General features: G+C 46.0%; 1 protein-coding gene across 1 annotated transcript in view; it reads left to right on the forward strand.

Moving 5' to 3' along the window:
* Window positions 1-11,788, forward strand: part of LOC121276039 (leucine-rich repeat-containing protein 72) — a 95,226-nt gene extending 83,438 nt beyond the window's left edge. Inside the window, exons 7-8 of the mRNA XM_041183984.1 lie at window positions 7,526-7,559; window positions 11,632-11,788. Coding sequence (XP_041039918.1) covers window positions 7,526-7,559; window positions 11,632-11,788 — 191 coding nt within the window. The remainder of the gene's footprint in view (window positions 1-7,525; window positions 7,560-11,631) is intronic.
* Window positions 11,789-18,975: the final 7,187 nt, after the last annotated feature.

The raw sequence follows: 18,975 nt of genomic DNA on the forward strand, positions 1-18,975 counted from the left end.
TGGGGAGTGAAATGAGGGTGGGCGTGATATGAGGGAATGGTGAGAATGATCGAGGCCAGAGTGAGGTGGTAGGGTGTGAAGGTGATGGCTCAATGCAAGTGGTAGAAGAGACGGCGAAAGTTGTAGGTGGGGATTCAGACGCAGACACGGATCCTGAGGGGTAGAAGGAGGAGGTTGGGGAGGTGAATGTAGATGGGGTTGGGATTTTCGGGATGGAAGGAAATGTACACGTTCACCTGGACATCCCTGAAGGGAAAACGGTTTTGGCTGGTAGGTCACGGAGGGGAGGTGGAAGGTAAGGTGAGGGGTGTCAACTGTGATGGGGGAAAGGAAATGGGTGACTGGAGGAGGGGGAAAGACGGGAGGACAGCAAAATCCAAATCCAGACCATGCTGTCTAAATTGAAAGTGAAACGACAGTCGTGGTGGATGGGATCGGGTGCTGCATGGGAGTGTGATTGTTGCATGGGCCAAAATGCGGGTCACCTCAGATGGACAACTGAAAGCGAGCCCCAGCAGGCAGCATTCAAAATGCTCAGGACATTGAGGTGAGTGTGAAATGTGAAGGATCCACATGCATGGGGGAATGTTACACGAGGCTCCAAAAGGCCCTGCCACAAACACACTTCTCCCTCCAGAATCACTCGTTGGCCAGCTGCTCCCTCTGTGGTGACATAGGATGAGGTTGAGGGGGGTCACAGGAAAAGGGGACTTGGAGGGAGACGATAGTCTCTGAGATTCCTGAGTAGATGACCAGAGAGTGTCCAGCTGTTGCTCCTCCCTTCGGGTGCCCAGAGATGCCAGCCTGACTCCTTGAGGGGAAGGAGCACCTGGAGGGATGTCAACGTGACCCATTTCCCTCTTGCATTGCCACTACAGGAACTTACCCATGGCTGCCGCGATGGAGTGCGAGTCTACACATATCTCCGCATTCAGTTGGACCAGGATCTCCTTGGTGTCTGCTATCTCCCCATGGATACCTCCATACAGCACTCCTCTCACTCGCATGCCACTCTGCTGAGGGCTTCCAGCAGCTCTGCGTGATGTTCCCATACCTTCTGCTGACTCTCCAGGATGAGTTGGAAGGCCAATCTAGAACCTCACGAATGCCTGTTCCTCAGCAGTTCTCCGAGTGCCAGGGAGTTCAGCCAAATCTGCCTCCTGCTGCTGTGGACATGTATCCGTGTGGTGACCACCAGGCTGTGAATCCGAGCCTGTTCTAGATCTATGTCCCACCGAGGTATGTGTCTCTGCACTGGTGGAGGGTGTGGATAAGCGCTGTGACGGTCTTCTAGGCTGCTCATTTCCAGCTCTTCAATGGAGGAGGACGCCTCTTGGCTGGAGGTGAGAATGTGGATGGAGCTGAGGGACTGGCTGGCTGAGGGTGTCGGTCACTTGGCAGAGCTCCCTGTGAACCAAAGTAGAGATAAGTATTGCATGGCAGCAGAGTCAAAAACAGGAGAGAGGGCGCTCACGTTTGCATTGAGAGAGGGATGATGTGGTGCAGAATCCTTACGAGGGTGTTTACTACCGGCCTCACTATCACCGCAGGCATGGTCAATGTCCTTGCCAGTCAGTAAGATGGCACGAGTGAGCAGTACACATGTTGCAGGAATGTTTGTGTGGTGAATAGAACCATGGATAGGATGAGGATGCAAGCTCAAGAGGAAATGAGCCTAATGGAGATATAGTTAGTGGTGTTGTCCCTTGAGGTGTGAGATTCCTATGAATGTGTGGTGGGTTTGTGAGTGTGTGAGTTGAGAATGATGAGAAGAGTGAATTACCCTGGCAAACGGATGAAACCATTCATCCTGTAGCGGCACTGGATGGCTGTCTCCTTTTGCAGTGCATTGGCGCTGACCATCGCTGCCACTGCCTCCCAAGCCAGATTAGTGAGGTTGCTGCCCATCCTGCAGCCAGAGTGGGGGTAGAGGACATTACGGTGGGCCTCCACTGCATCCAAAAGGTGCTCGAGGGATGTCTCATTGAACCTGGGGGCTGCAGTTGTTTTGCCTTTCAGGGTCATGTCTTCCCTGCCGCAGTTGTGGGCTGGAAGCACTGAGAGGTGTGCGCATGGCTGGACTTTAAATATGGTAAAACAAAAACAGAATTACCTGGAAAAACTCAGCAGGTCTGGCAGCATTGGCAGAGAATAAAAGAGTTGACGTTTCGAGTCCTCATGACCCTTCGACAGAACTAGATGAATCCCAGGAAGGGTTGAAATATAAGCTGGTTTAAGGTGGTGGGTGGGGGTGGGGGGGTTGGGTGGGGGGAGAGAAGTGGAGGGGGTAATGTGGTTGTAGGCAAAAGCAGTGATAGAAGCAGATCATCAAAAGATGTCACACACGGCAGAACAAAAGAACACATAGGTGTCGAAGTTGGTGATATTATCTAAACGAATGTGCTAATTAAGAATGGATGGTAGGGCACTCAAGGTATAGCTCTAGTGGGGGTGGGGGGAGCATAAAAGATTTAAAAATATTTAAAAATAATGGAAATAGGAGGGAAAAAGAAAAATCTATATAATTTATTGGAAAAAAACAAAAGGAAAGGGGAAACAACAGAAGAGGAGTGGGGATGGAGGAGGGAGGTCAAGTTGTTGAATTCAATATTGAGTCTGGAAGGCTGTAAAGTGCCTAGTCGGAAGATGAGGTGTTGTTCCTCCATTTTGCGTTGGGCTTCACTGGAACAATGCAGCAAGCCAAGGACAGACATGTGGGCAAGAGAGCAGGATGGAGTGTTGAAATGGCAAGCGACAGGGAGGTTTGGGTCATTCTTGCGGACAGACCGTAGGTGTTCTGCAAAGCGGTCGCCCAGTTTACGTTTGGGCTCTCCAATGTAGAGGAGACCGCATTGGGAGCAACGAATGCAGTAGACTAAGTTGGGGGAAATGCAAGTGAAATGTTGCTTCACTTGAAAGGAGTGTTTGGGCCCTTGGACGGTGAGGAGAGAGGAAGTGAAGGGGCAGGTGTTACATCTTTTGCATGGGCATGGGGTGGTGCCATAGGTGGGGGTTGGGGAGTAGGGGGTGATGGAGGAGTGGACCAGGGTGTCCCGGAGGGAACGATCCCTACGGAATGCTGACAGTGAGGGTGAAGGGAAGATGTGTTTGGTAGTGGCATCATGCTGGAGTTGGCGGAAATGGCGGAGGATGATCCTTTGAATGCGAAGGCTGGTGGGGTGATAAGTGAGGACAAGGGGGACCCTATCAAGTTTCTGGGAGGGAGGATGAGGCGTGAGGGCGGATGCGTGGGAGATGGGCTGGACACGGTTGAGGGCCCTGTCAACGACCGTGGGTGGAAAACCTCGGTTAAGGAAGAAGGAAGACATGTCAGAGGAACTGTTTTTGAAGGTAGCATCATCGGAACAGATGCGATGGAGGCGAAAGAACTGAGAGAATGGGATGGCGTCCTTACAGGAAACGGGGTGTGAGGAGCTGTAGTCAAGGTAGCTGTGGGAGTCGGTAGGCTTGTAATGGATATTGGTGGACAGTCTATCACCAGAGATTGAGACAGAGAGGTCAAGGAAGGGAAGGGAAGTGTCAGAGATGGACCACGTGAAAATGATGGAGGGGTGGAGATTGGAAGCAAAATTAATAAATTTTTCCAAGTCCCGACGAGAGCACGAAGCAGCACCGAAGTAATCATCGATGTACCGGAGAAAGAGTTGTGGAAGGGGGCTGGAGTAGGACTGGAACAAGGAATGTTCCACATACCCCGTAAAGAGACAGGCATAGCTGGGGCCCATGCGGGTACACATAGCCACACCTTTTATTTGGAGGAAGTGAGAGGAGTTGAAGGAGAAATTGTTCAGTGTGAGAACAAGTTCAGCCAGACGGAGGAGAGTAGTGGTGGATGGGGATTGTTCGGGCCTCTGTTCGAGGAAGAAGCTAAGGGCCCTCAGACCATCCTGGTGGGGGATGGAGGTGTAGAGGGATTGGACGTCCATGGTGAAGAGGAAGCGGTTGGGGCCAGGGAACTGGAAATTGTTGATGTGACGTAAGATGTCAGAGGAATCAGGGATGTAGGTGGGAAGGGACTGGACAAGGGGAGAGAGAAGGGAGTCACGATAATGAGAAATGAGTTCTGTGGGGCAGGACCAAGCTGACACGATCGGTCTACCGGGACAGTTCTGTTTGTGGATTTTGGGTGGGAGATAGAAGCGGGCTGTCCGAGGTTGGGCGACTTTCAGGTTGGAAGCTGTGGGAGGAAGATCCCCAGAGGAGATGAGGTCAGTGACAGTCCTGGAAACAATGGCTTGATGTTCAGTGGTGGGGTTATGGTCCAGGGAGAGGTAGGAGGAAGTGTCTGTGAGTTGACACTCACATATGGTGCCTGGCGTGCTGAAGCGGTGAGATGATGGCCTGCCCGCTATGCAAATGGTATGCTTCCCAGTAATGCATAATTAATGCAGCGGGTTTGGGATGATATGGAGTGAAAAGCCACCATTTTTACCCACCTGTGGTAAGGGTGGTATCGTCCCAGATGTACACTGTGTGAATTACAATTCACATAGAGTTCCACTAGGTGGCAACCTTTCATTCTGAAAGACAACTTATTTCAATTGAATTCTGTTACTCATATCAGTGTATTTCCTAACTATTGTCCAAACATTTGATTCTGTTGAATACTACTTAATCTGGGAAATAAATATAAATTGTTTAATTTACATTAACTTGTGCTACAGTTTCAAATCGGTGAGCCAAATTTATAACTGGCATATAGAAGCCACTTTGCACATTGCTGGAGTGTTATGTGGTCAATGAAACAAAAGAAGACATCCATTCATAATAAGTAATAGTGAGTAAGCATCCAATGTCAGTAGTAAAGTCAATTGGGGTGTTTCTGCTATTTAGAAAATAACAGAAGGGAAACTGATTCACATAGACAAATCAAATTCCATTTTTTGAAAAAAATTATTCCCAGAATATAGCTGACATGGGCTAGTCATTACAGCCGGCTCTTAGTTGTCCTGAGAAAGTGGTTGAAGTGGTTATAGACTTTCTTCTTGAACCACTGCTGTTCTTGTATTGATGGTGCTTTCATGATGGTATTATGGGATTTCTGGTAATTCTGGGATTTGAGTCCCAGCAATGATGAAAGAACAATACTTGTACAAATCAGAATGATGTGTGACTTGGAGTACATAGAGATTATGGTGTTGTCAAAGCATTGCTGCTGTTGCCCTTGTAACACAAGACTGAGAGATGCTGTTGAAGTAGGCTCTGTAAATTGCTGCAGTGCATCCTGTTAGTCAAATATGTTGAAGCCACGATGCATTAGTGGAGAAGGAAGGTGGGTATTGATAAAAGCAAACTACTGCGGATGCTGGAAATCTGAAACAATAACAGAAAATGCTGGAAAATCTCAGCAGGTCTAACAGCATCTGTGGAGAGAAAGACAGAGTTAACATTTCGAGTCCGTATGACTCTTCTTCAGAGCTGGGTATTGAGTTTGGTGACAGGAGTATCAATTAAAGGTACTGCTCTGTCTTAGAAGGTGTTGAGTTTCTTCAGTGTTGTTCTGGCTGCACACATTTAGGCAAATGATGACTATTCCATTGTTTTCCTGATTTGAGTGTTATAGATTATGGCAAGGCTTAGAGGGGACAGGCGATGATCTTCTGGTTGCAGATACCCTATCAAGTGTGATTGTTCTTATTTTCTCTCTGGTTCTCAGCTCCTACGTTCATAGCTGGATTGAGGCTGTGATGAATTCTGGAGCTATGTGATTCTGGTGGAGCTTAAAACTCAACATTGGTAGTCAAGTTGAATAGATGGCATTATTGATGAGTCCTTAGCTACTTTACTCATTATGGATGATGGATCAGTACTTGGCCTGGTTAGATTTGTCCTATTTCTCCCGACTCAAAAGTACCTTGTGTTGATAGCAGTATCATAGCCACAGTAGAACAGCTAATATGGCAGCAACTTGACTGGGAATGGTAAAGAGGGGCAGCTAGCCTGATGCACTGCAGCCAGTGTTATTATCGAGACTCATAGCTTTCGCTGTTTCCAGTGTTTTTGTCACTTCTGAATTTTACATGAAGTGAATTGACTAGATCCCAGCACTTATGTTGGTGAGGACCTCTTGAATGAGACTGAGTAGAATTATCTAATATCAGCACTTTTAGCTGCTAACATTGTCTCTTGCACTCATGTTCTGGGCTCCACCTTGGCTCAAGATGGAGATATTCATGGCACCTCCTGCAGGCTACTAGGTGCCTAATTCTCTACCACCATTCTCAACCTAATCTGTTGGTTATGGGACTTCTAAGTTGGCTCTTCATTCTAAGATATGCTTGGTGCAGCTCTTGACTGTACTTCTTCACTTCACATTCAATTGGGGTTGGTCTCCAGGCTGGGTGGAGATAGAAGATTTAACAGTGTGCTGTCCCATGTTATAGTCAGTGCTGGTGTACAATTCTGCTTCTGCTTATGATGGCTTACAACTCTCCATGGCATTCCAGTATTGGGCTGCAATACCTGTCCTTTGTCTATCCTACTTAGGGGTATAGCACAATGTGGTTGATGGAAGGTATCCTCACAGTGGATTTATACCTGTTAAGTAGTCCATTTAATTTTGGTTTTGTGTTGGCTCCAGAAATGTCTTCCGCTTTGAAGTAATTACATGAAAATTAGGCTCAAATGACGTAATTTAAATGTGCACATAATTTCTAGTGTTTATGCTGCTAAAACAGTGTTACCTACCAACCCCTAGAAAATATATCCAGGGTACTAAGGTGTATTGTTTATGGAAGTGCACTTAAAGTGCTCTTTATTAGGATTTTGTGGCTATTTTGGAGATTTTTTTGTTTTTATCTTTCACCCCCTTGTTAATCAAGAATCTTATTTAGCTCTGCTTTAAAAATAAAGACTCTGCTTCCACCACCTTTTGAGGAAGAGAATTCCAAAGACTCACAACCCTCTAAGAGAAAAGATTCTCCTCATCTCTGTCTTAAATGACCTCTTATTTTTAAACAGTACCCCTAGTTCTAGATTCCCCCACAAGAGATATGTTGGTTTTGCGTAGGGTTCTAGCTTTTTTAACACTATGTGTATGATATTTGAGTAATAGGTTCCCATTGAACCAGGTGCAATGGAGGGATGCACCAGAGGCAGTCTGCACCCAATTGTCATTATCTCCCTAACAACATTTAAAATCAGAGGTGCACCTAAGTGACAATTCCCTTCCTGTTAGAAAATCGGAAGGACAATTTATACATAACCAATTTGCTGTGTCCTCATGAACATCTCTCGTTGTCAGCCTAGAAGCTAGAGCCTACCCACATTGTGTAAATGTATCTCACGGCAAAACCAGGACAAATTCAACAGTCAAACTTATGGTAACATCACACCACCCAACTAATGCTCAACCGAGCCCAATTCACCTCAGGAGTATTCAAAATAAAATTATAGACATAAAATCAGAGTCTTGGAAATCAGTATTATTTATATTTCAACATTTGGATGCTACAAACTAAATAGGTTATTAACCAATCCTTCCAATTATTATCTTGTGCTTTAGGACAGAAGATATCATTTTCTCAGCAGAAGAGTCAGTAAGTATATTATCTGCTTCCAAATTAGGTCAACATCAATCGTGGCTCTTCATTGTATTTCCCTTTTGCTTGGAAAATATCTTGTTGAGTCCCTGTAGCTAAAATCAGGAATTCACCTGGTGTATATGACTCCACCCCTGTCATTTTGTAGAGCACTAGTTGGATACAACATCATGCTGTGTCATTGGGGCTTGGCCTAAATAGCCAAGTGGTTATGGTACTGGGTTTGTAACCCCAAGATCAAGAGTTCAAATCTCACAATGGCAAGCTATGAATCAGGCTGTGTCACCATGCTACACATCACAGAATATTCTTGTTAACAGTATTTTACAAACTATTTTATTAAGAGAGCTTTCATTCCCTTTGTGTTGAGATGTGAAATTGCTAGAATACTTTTCACTTTATATTTGTGTTCAACACCCACAGGCCAGACATTAGCCGTGATTTTCTGCTCCCGTTTGTGGCAGGCATCATAGCAGTCGGGAGCAGAATATATCGGGAGATCGCAAAAATCAGTTTCACATCGTTGTAAACCAGTTTGCAATCATCTGCTCCACCCGCTGCACGTCAGGAACCTAATTTCAATACTTTAGCATCTCATTATAAGCCCTGCTCGCTGAATTCATCCCCCACACTGGATCATGAGCTCATGCTGATGTGTTTCACAACGGTACATAAGTGACACGCACCTGGCGACCTGCACTTCACTTGGGACTTCGAGGTTCATCTGCCTACGTTGTTTCGGTAGCACTCACAGTCATCAGTGCCAGGCTTCGCAGACAGTGCCACGTCGGTTTTAGGGGGCTCATGGGCAGGTCTCTATCTACCAGATCAGCAGTAAGGCGGGGATGGCTTTTCAATGGCTGCAGGGCTAGGGCTTGCTTGGGGAAGGTGGGTATCCCAGGGTGTGTGTGGGGGCACATGTTGATCTGTGCAAGTGGCCTCAAGATGGTGAGTATCCAGAGGAGATGAGACCAGATGGAGATGTGAAGGTCTGTGTGAGAGATTGAGTGGTGATGTCCCTTGAGCTGGCAGTAAGTGATTTTTTTAATATTCATTCAAGGGATGTGGTCTTCGCTGGCTAGGCCTGTGTTTCTCGCCCATCCCTAATGGCCCTTGAAAAGGCAGTGGTGAGCTACTCTCTTGAACTGTTGCAGTCCATGTGGTGTAGGTACACCCAGAGTGTTGTTAGGGAGGGAATTCCAGGATTTTGACCCAGTGACAGTGAAGGAACAGCGATAAATTTCCAAGTCAGGATGATGAGAGGCTTGGAGGGGAACTTCCAGGTAGTGGTGTTCCCATGTGTCTGCTGCCCTTGTCCTACTAGATGGCAGTGGTCGTGGGTTTGGAAGTTGTTGTCTAAGTAGCGTTGGTGAGTTCCTGCAGTGCATCTTGTAGGTGGTACACATTGCTGCTACTGTATGTCAGTGGTGGAGGGAGCGACTGCTTGTGTATGGGAGGCAGTGAATTCTTGTGGCTGCTTTGTACTGGATTCCTGAGTGTTGTCGGAGCTGCACTCATCCAGGCAAGTGGAAAGTATTCCATCACACTCCTGACTTGTGCTTTGTAGATGGTGGACAGGCTTTGGGGAGTCAGGAGGTGATTTACTTACACAGGATTCCTAGCCTCTGACCTGCTCTTGTAGCCACAGTATTTATATGACTAGTCCAGTTCAGTTTCTGGTCAATGGTAACCCCCAAAATGTTGGTAGTGGGGGATTCAGTGATGGTCATGCTATTGAATATTAAGGGGCAATGGTTAGGTTCTCTCTTAGCTTAGCCCTCAACTCAGAAGACTAACCCCTACTGTAGAAATATGGCATTTCTGTTCCCTGCATCAGCATGTGACCTCTCCAATTAAATCATTAGGAAAGTTTAGTGTAGTGAATTTGCACCATTTTGCCAAAACTGCTCAAAACAGTTTGACTTCAAACAGCAGATAAAGAGAATTTCTATCTCATCAGTCTGCTCCGGATTTGAACCAATGTCCCAAAGCTGAATAGATAATCTAATTCACTGCATCACCCAATATTCTAAATTGAGTCAATTTTAATCAACTCAGTCATACAACACAGATCAGTGTGGTACAAACATTATTTTGTAATTACTCTCAATTCTGTCCAATCATGCAAGGCCGAGCTCTGCATGTACATGTTTAACAAATGTGCCGAGCTTTCATTTATCATCCTAACATTAAACTTTGTGATAGAACAATGTGAAAGCAGCACATGCTCCACTAGCCTTATAAAATTATAGTTAATGCCTATTTTAAAGAAAACATTCTTGATTTTATTTCAGATGTTTTCAGACAAGGAAACAAAGAGATTAAGCTAGTAATTTTCTTAAATTATACTAAGAATTTTTTGTAGTGATAACATGTTTTTAAATGGTTTAGGTATATGCATGAAAACAGCTGCAATTATGAAGCAAGTTCAGATTTACATTTTTTAAACATCTATTCTGCTATCTTTGCTGTATTCTACATACCATGGGATAAGGGCAGATATGTAATTGGAAAACATCAGGAAACTGCTTAAGCAATTAATAAGACCTCAGTATGCAGTCTTATTTTTTTTCTGTTGCTATTTGTCTCAGTGCAAATTGAAGCAGCATTGGAGCAAATGCTGAAATTAAATTATCTAAAACAGTGTTCATCACTGTGACAGTTTAAAGTTCACCTCAGTAAATACCCAAGAAAAAAAAAATCAAGAAATATGCAGCCAAATCTAATTCATAGGCAGAAGTTATCTAAGTAGTAAACTTAATAATTCCCTCCTGGATCAGCTGATCCTCACAAGCTGCAAAACCTCATTTATACAGTCATACATTAAATTCAGCACAGCGGGGACAGAAATGAGGGGGATTTTGATAAATAGTATATTTCCACCATAACCATATTTTTTGCATTGGAGCACTGCTGAGAAAACATCTGTTCCTAAATGGAGAAACAATTGTGTTGTGTCAAAATAAGGTTGGAAACCGAGGAGGAATGGTTCCCATCCCAATTTACATTCTGTTAGTAAGTTTCCTGATGCTGTTACATACGATAATGCCCAAGGATCATCGAGCAAATTGAGAGAGAGTGTTCTTCTTCAGTTGTCAACTTTTTTGAAAATGTTGGTCAGCTTTTGTTAGCTTTCTAGATTTTCATGATTGTCTGTATGTAAAGTTTCAATGTCTACATATATGAACAAACTCCTTTGTTAAAAAATTTAAACCTGCTTCCCTGAAGCATCCTTCTGGGAAGTTTAGTTTTGCGCACTGTTTTTGAGACTTTATCACAAGCAGAATCTAAGGCAGATTCAAAGTGATCACGGGTCCTTCTATAGGTCACAGGTCACAAAATTCCCTCATATTTTAAGGAATTTCAGGTAGTGAATGCACTGATCATGAGATGGGTCTTCAAAACGTTGCTGCTGTCTCTACACTTGTCTGGAGGAGAAGTGAGGGGGTTGGTGTTGTAGGGACAAGTTGGAATTTTTTTTCTCCTATGGTGCTGTTGCTTTCTGTTATCCATCTCGGTGTCAGCCTTTTCTTGCTCCTCCAAGTAAGCTAACAGCATGATATATCAAAAATGGTACAGGAATATGCAACAAGAAATAATAAAGCCTTCCTCAGTAATATATTACAGCTTTCAGGACAACTTATCAGGTACAGATATCTAAATGAATTTAAAAGCCAATTGCCAAACCTTGGGCACTTACTAGAGCCTAGCATTCTGTCCCGCTAACACAATTAGTACCAGCGTCCATTTTTAAAGGAGGAAATCTGGGAAGAGGCGAGAATAACATCATTTGGCCTCGGTTTACATTTAATTTAGGAGCAACACAAAGGAAAATCTGTCCTCTGTATTTTCTACCAAAAGTATTTTAATTACAGAATAGTTTCTATATCTCTTCAGTTTATCTTTGGTAGATTTGATGTTAAGAACACACTGCAATAGAAACTCTTTGACATATTTGACGTTCCATTGACTGCAAGTTTACTTTTTCTCCTTGCTTTTTTGTAATGCAAAGTATAAAAAATTGTTGAAATGGTACTATTTGGTTTTATTTCCATTTGGTATATTTCAGAGGCCCTTCTGAGGATGCTATTGATTCACGAATAAGACGGAGATCAGTAATGCAGTTTTCCACTCTGGACTGGATTAAAGTACCTAATGCACAACAGAAACGTTTGGGAAATAAACCTTTGCAGTCATCTCAAATAATTACCACCCATCTCAGATGACTCCAATGCATTAAAATGTATTTTGCATTGAAACAACACACTAAGATGTTTTAAAATTGTATTCAAAAGAGACATGCTAAAGGTTTGAACCATATTATTGTTACTACCTTATTACCATTTAAATCATAGAAAAGTAATGTACTATTTCCCAAATCTTTCTCCATAATTATTTTGCCATAACTTTTGTACTCTGCAGGAGTGCAGATAGAAGTATCTTACTTCTCTGAAATAAATGGCAGCTTCAAGCACTTTTTAATCAGATGATATGGATAAAGTACAACCTTTCATAAATTGCACTAGTTTCATTTTACATATATTTGCTGTGTTAGATAAGTGCCAGTTGTTGTCTGGATATATGAAACGGAAGTACACCAACATTACAAATAATTACATGCCTATAATTCTTGGTTCTTTTAGTTTAATAAGAATGGCTCAGCATGCATTTTCCATCTGTCACATTACACTTCCTGTGTTACATAATGAGTTCCTTTAGATCTTAAGTATGGTAAACCTTACCAAGTGTCATGCATTTTAATTTACTTCCTGTAACAACAGCTACTTAAGGCCATTATAAAGGCAACTGTTCCTGATTTACACTGCCAGTGCAATTTTGCGCTCACTGCTTGGGCAAAACGGGCAGGTGGGCAGCCCACATTCTGCAAAACCTCATCCAAGGGTAGGATAAAAGGGGTCAGCAGCATTGCCAATGTGAGTAATGAGGAGTTTAGGAGATTATTTGCTGCTGGTTGTTTATTTGAACTTGACAGCTTCACCTCAGTTCTGAGCTTCATTCTTAGCATTTCTAGGGTTCATTTCAGGACTCATTGGTGTCTCCAAAGCCCCTGGAGGATTTTAACCATTTGACCAGAAGGGAGAGGAGGCCAGGTGTCCCAATGTAGCATCCAGGGGAGTGACCTGTAGGAGAGGTGCAGGCACAAGGGGTGCTGGGTCAGCAGGTAATCCAAGGTGGAAGGGGCTGCAGAAGATGCCACTATCCTGCTGCCAGACTTTACAAGTGGCGATGCAGCTACCTTCATGTGTCTCAGGTGCTATGCCAAAGGAGGCTCCGCCTCTCCAGTAAGACTGTGACCTCCATTTGTCAGATGATTGGGCCTGAGATCAGCTCCAACTGTGTGGGTGGACACCCCATGCCAGTGGCTCTGAAGGTCACAGTGGCCCTCAATTTCTATGCCTACAGCTCTTTCAGGTCACTGGGGGATCTGTGTGCAGTATCCCAATCAGCTATCCACAATTGCATCAAGCTGGTGATGGAAGCTCTGTTCAGGCAGGTAAGACCAGCCAGGCTGAACGAGCCAGAGGGTTTGCAATTGATTGCTGGGTTCCCCCGTATACAGGGTGCAATCGACTGCACACCTGGCCATCAAGGCACCAGTGGGTCAGCCCAGTGCCTTCATCAACAAGAAGAGATTCCACTCGATGAACGTGCAGAGAGTGTGTGACCACAGGATGCAGATTCTGCAAGTCAGTGCAAGGTACCCTGGCAGACCCCATGACACTTATATCCTCAGACACTCCCAGGTGCCAAGGCTATTCAGTGCTCCAGCCCAACTTAGTGAATGGCTCCTGGGTGACAAAGGCTATCTCTTGAAAAGGTGGCATATGATACTTCTCTGCCACCAAAGAACAGAGGCAGAGCAGTGTAATAGTAGGAGTCATTCATCCATAAGGGTGGTGATAGAGAGGACGATAGATCTTGTGAAGGTGTGCTTCTGATGCTTGGTCCATTCAGGGGGAGCACTACAATACCGCCCAGAGTGGGTGTCACTGATAGTGGTTGCATGCTGCCCTCTCCACAATCTGGCATTGGCGGGGGGACCTACTGGAGGAAGAGGATCTTGATGCAGCTCCACAGCCAAGGAGGAAAAATGCAGTAGTGAGTCAGAAGAGGAGCATGGTGAGGAGAACGATGAGGGCATGGAGGTAGACCTTTGTATCCTTCAGGGAGGCAGGGACACCAGGGATGCCTCGTTCCAACGTTCCTTCAGCCAAACTGCCAAAGACCTGCTTCCACCTCATGCCAGGCCTGCCGCTCCATCCCGGAAGTCTGAAATGACCCTTTCATTTGAACCCAAAGTCCACTCAGTGCAATAAAGTTTAGAGTCGCTCACGTCTAGCATTGCATACTGGCAAACCCTGCACCAAGAAAAAAGGTGAAGCATACTCAGGTAATTGTGACAAAAACAAAATTTATGGGGAGAATTTTCTCCCCGGTGGGCAGGCTGGTCAGGAGAAGGTGTGGGGCGTAGATCCGATCGTCACCCACAATCAGCTGCGCACTGCCATTTTACATGGGCGAGCCAATTAAGGCCCGCCCAGCGTGATGTGCACCCGGCAACCCTCAGCCCTTCCTGTGCGGTCAGGGGGAGGAGGGAGAGTTGGGGCCTGCGCTCTTTCGCGCATGCGCACGGAAGCACACAGAAATCTTCCTGAGACACAGAGCTGCCTTAGGGAGATTAATTTCAGAATGAGAATTTTTAATAAAGAAGGTAAAGAATAATTTACCCATGTCCCCTCATATGACGCTGACTCTGATGCGTGCCTACCGAACGAAAGATCGGAATGACACGCAGTGACGTCGGGGCGCATGCACGATGTCACCGCCTGTCATTTTATAGCGGGTCCCACATGTCGAACAGAAGATTCTGCCGTATGTCATTTTGACAATTCAAACAAATTAACATAACCGTCTCTGATCTTCATTCCCAGACCAGAAAACATAAACAAAGTGTTCCAGAACAGAAGATCACTTGTGAACAGTCCCTCTTGTGCTCATAATATAAAAATCAAAAGCAAAAATTGCTGGAATATCTCAGCAGGCCTGACAGCATCTGTGGAGAGAAAGACAGAGTTAACCTTTCGAGTCCAGATGCCTCTTCTTCAGAACTAAAGAGAAGTAGAACTGTAATGAAATATATACTGTTTAAGGGGTTGGGACAGATGAAGCTGGATAGGAGGCCAGGGATAGGTGGAGGCAAAGGAGAGATTGCAAAAGATGTCATAAAAGGTTGAAGTGGTGTTGATGGTAGTGATACTGGCTAAAGGAGATTGACATTAGGAGTAGAAAGCAGGTTGAGCAAGTGACAGATGGCCCTAGTGGGGGTAGGGTGGGGGGAGGGGACAGTGTGGGAGAAAAGATCAAAATGGGCTAAAAGGTGGGGATAAAACAATGAATGGAAATACACCTTTAAAAAAATAATAATAGGTGGGAAAAACATGTACATATAAGAATTTAAAAATGAATATTGAAAAAAGCGGATCAAAAAGGGGTGGGGATGGAAGAGAGAGTTCATGATCTGAAGTTGTTGAGCTCAATGTCAAGTCTGGAAGGCTGTAAAGTGCCTAGTCGGAAGATGAGGTGCTGTTCCTCCAGTTTGCATTGAGCTTCACTGGAACATTGCAGCAGGCCAAGGACGGACATGTGGGCATGAGAGCAGGGTGGAGTGTTGAAATAGCAAGCGACAGGGAGGTCTGGGTCATGCTTGTGAACAGACTGAAGGTGTTCCGCAAAGCGGTCACCCAGTCTGCGTTTGGTCTCCTCAATGTAGAGGAAACTGCATTGGGAGCAACGAATGCAGTAGATCAAATTGAGGGAAGTGCAAGTGAAATGCTGCTTCACTTGAAAGGAGTGTTTGGGCCCTTGGACAGTGAGGAGAGGGGAAGTAAAGGGGCAGGTGTTGCACCTTCTGCGGTTGCATGGGAAGGTGCCGTGGGAGGGGGTTGAGGTGTAGGGGGTGATGGAGGAGTGGACCAGGATGTCCCGGAGGGAACGAACCCTATGGTCCTCCTGTGCTCAAAGTGCCTTAAACATATGTTTGTGAACGCTATGACTTGGTGATCCCCCCTGCCCCAGCTACCTTCCTCTCCGCACCCCCCCCCCCCCCACCCCCCCACACGCCCTCCACCCCATAACCTCACTGGCAGCAGCTTTGGAGGCAGCCTGCTGACTCTGGTGTCTTGTTAACCTTGATGACCTTGGCAATCATCCTCTGGCCAGTGGAGCCTGTGCTGGTCCTGCTGGGTGGGAGCAGCCAGTGCCATAGCTGGCATCTCCCCAGTCATCGTAGCCTTAGCAGATGACACGGTCACTGGCAGAGGGGCGGAGGGGCTGCTGCCATCATCAGGAGCACCCTGAGAAGAGCCCACAGGGATGATAAGCAGCTTGTGCACCAACGTGAGGTCGCTATGGACCTCCTTGCTCGCTTTTGATGGATGGGCATCTAGCTGAGATACTGGGTGCCTCATCCATCTCCCACACTAACACTGACCGCCTGAGGTTAATGCCTGTATGAGGGTTTGCAAGTCTGAGCGCGTCCCCAGGAACCCCTGATACTGTACCTGGAGCTGCCTCTTCACGAGAGTCACCACTCTGTCAATGGAGGATGCAGTGTGCTCGGCATGAGAGTCAACATAGTGGTTATGTTCTGCATGGACTCCTCCACAATAGAGACCATGCACGGTGCCCTCATGAATCTCTGCCAGATCCTCCCGCACATCCCGCTGGACATCCAGCATCTGCCACCTAATAGATGCAGAGGTTCATCATCTGCATTTGACTCAGCATCGTCCTGGTCTCCAGCAGTCCTCCAACACTCTCTGCCTCTACCGGTTCCTCAAGCGATATGAAGTGCCATCACTGCTGTGCTCTGACATTCTAGCCAAAGATCTAATGCCCACCAAGGGGCATTGTGTTATTGCCTGCCTCAGAGAGCAGGTGTGACGCAGGTGCAGATGAAGCCGGCAGTCCTCTGGTATCAGGCGTGGCTCTTCAGAGTTATATGAATGAAACGTGCTGGCGAATCTAAGGGAGGACAATGACATGTCATTAGTTTAAGTCAGCACACTGTCACTATGCATGCCAGTCACCTTGGGGAGACAAAGGAGAAATGCATCATGGTGACATTGTCTTTCAATGATCAAAGGGGAATCCAGGTTTGAGGCTCCCATCAATGCTGAGACTACACAAGAAAGTTTGCACCTTTATGGGCTGCAGTCTTACCTTTGCCTAACACCCCAGCCTCTCCACGACCGGTTGACTGAGGTGCATGGCACTTCTCCAGCTCTAAGGTGTCCTGCTCAAACCCAGTAGGGATTACAAGGTTTGTGGGGGGACTCCGCCTGTCCGTGATCTCTCAATGTTGTTATGGCTCATCTTCTCCTGAAAAAACAGAGCATTAATTAGTCCACTCTCTACCTGCAGCGCCATTGCAGCCTGGCCAACCCCACCTGAGGAACACCTTGCAGGGCACATCTGAGTCGTGGCCCTCGAGCCACAAGGCACTCAGTCCAAGCAGCCAGGGCTCACCGCCTTGGCCAGCTCCGGCATCATTGACAGTAGCATTTCGACACTAACACTCCTGAGTGCCACAGGGGGAGCGCCAACTCTTAACACTTCACCACACTGATTCATGCCAACATGGTACTCACCCTTGCCGAGCACAACAGGTTATTGAACTTTTTGCGGCACTGCACAACGTTGTGGCTGCAGACCTGCGCTGCTACCCCTTCTCAAGTTCTTTTTGTCAGGTGTGGTGGATTTCTCTTTCCATCTCTGGGAACGAGGGTCTCCCTCCTGGCAGCCATCTCTTCCAGGAGTATCATGAGGCACTTGTTTGAAAACTGGAGGCAGAGGGCCAATTGCCCACCTGACTGCCCTCCTGCCTGGCATCTCCAGCCTCTTTTGAGGCCATAACTTCAGTCTCCAGAACGCAGAAGATATGTTCCTCCCTGGCAGCCTCCAAGGAGCTGCCTGTGCCATTTTTAAACCAACAGGCCCCTGGCCCCGCCGGACCTTCCCGACCGCTGGGAAGATGTGTTTCATGCCAGGTGGGTCTTAATTGGCCAGCCAGTGTGAATTTGTGGTCGGGGCAGATTGCAGGTAGAGGCCTGTTTCCCGACTGGTCCCAGGCCCACCAATCGCACATACCGCCAAGGGTAAAATTCAAGCCATTATGCCTGCAAAGCTGCTAACAGATTCATATCACACCTGGGATCGTCCAGGCCTATTTCAAAAGGGAACCAAAGGGATGTCACTTGCAACTGATAAATTCACCTTGCTAGCAGAGTCAGTATGTCTGCCTAGACAATAGCATCCCAACACCAGACCCTGCATATCTCTTTCAACAACTAATGACTGGGACATTATCAGTCCTGAAATCAAATGTGATTCCAGACACTGGATAAACATCCCTTTTGAAGTTATTGTGGAGAACCAATCTAATCTCTGTGTACCTACTTAATCTTGCAGTCAGCATGAACTGAAAAGTGAAACTCTGGTCTTCAGTCAGCTGAACTCTAACTCCGACGTGAAAGAATTCCTGACTCGGGGCTCTGGAAATCACGTGAAGTAATATTCATTTCTGTGGTTCCTATACTGTAAAACTCATTTTCTCTATCCCTCTTGTTACTATAGGCAGAATCTTCTGTTTGGGAGTGGGCCCCACATGCTGACACATAAAATGCCGTGCGTTGATATCGTGCTTGCGTCCGACGTCACTGTGCGTCATTCCGATCTTTCATTTGGCGGGCACACACCAGAGTCGTCTGCGCGCCCGCCGAACTGTCAAAGGCCTATTAAGGCCATTAATAAACTAATTAAGCGAGATGAGGTTTCATGAAGGGTTTATTAAATTAATAAATATTTTTTAAACATTTGATAACTATGTCCCAGCTCATGTGATGCTGTCACATGAGGGGGCATGTGTAAATGATTTTTCACTTTATTTTAAACTTTGACACTGAATTTAATCTCCCTGAGGCAGCTCCAGACCTCAGGGAGATTTCTGCGCTTTTTTGTGCGCATGTGCACGACTCTACCTCCTCCCCCCGCCTGCACAGGTAGTGCTGAGTGTGGTTGGGTGCACAGGCGGTGATCGGCTCCATGCCCGCCCCAGCCCGCCCGCTCCCAACTGGCCTGCCCAACGGGGAGGAAATTTGTGTGTGTGTGTGTGTGTGTGTGTGTGTGTGTGTGTTCTGAGTTAATCATAACTCGAGTTTGCTGCAGATTGTTAGTAAATTGGATCCTTAAACTGAGTGATTACGAAAACATGCCTCAGCATATTTTTTTAAAAAGTGAAAACGCCTTCTGCTTATTGACGGGCGGGATGAGGTTTCCTGAAGGTTTTATAAAATAATGCAATCAATTTTGCTACACTCACAAACATGTCCCA

The sequence above is a fragment of the Carcharodon carcharias genome, chromosome 3, assembly GCF_017639515.1.
Source record: "Carcharodon carcharias isolate sCarCar2 chromosome 3, sCarCar2.pri, whole genome shotgun sequence".
NCBI classification, from domain to species: domain Eukaryota; kingdom Metazoa; phylum Chordata; class Chondrichthyes; order Lamniformes; family Lamnidae; genus Carcharodon; species Carcharodon carcharias.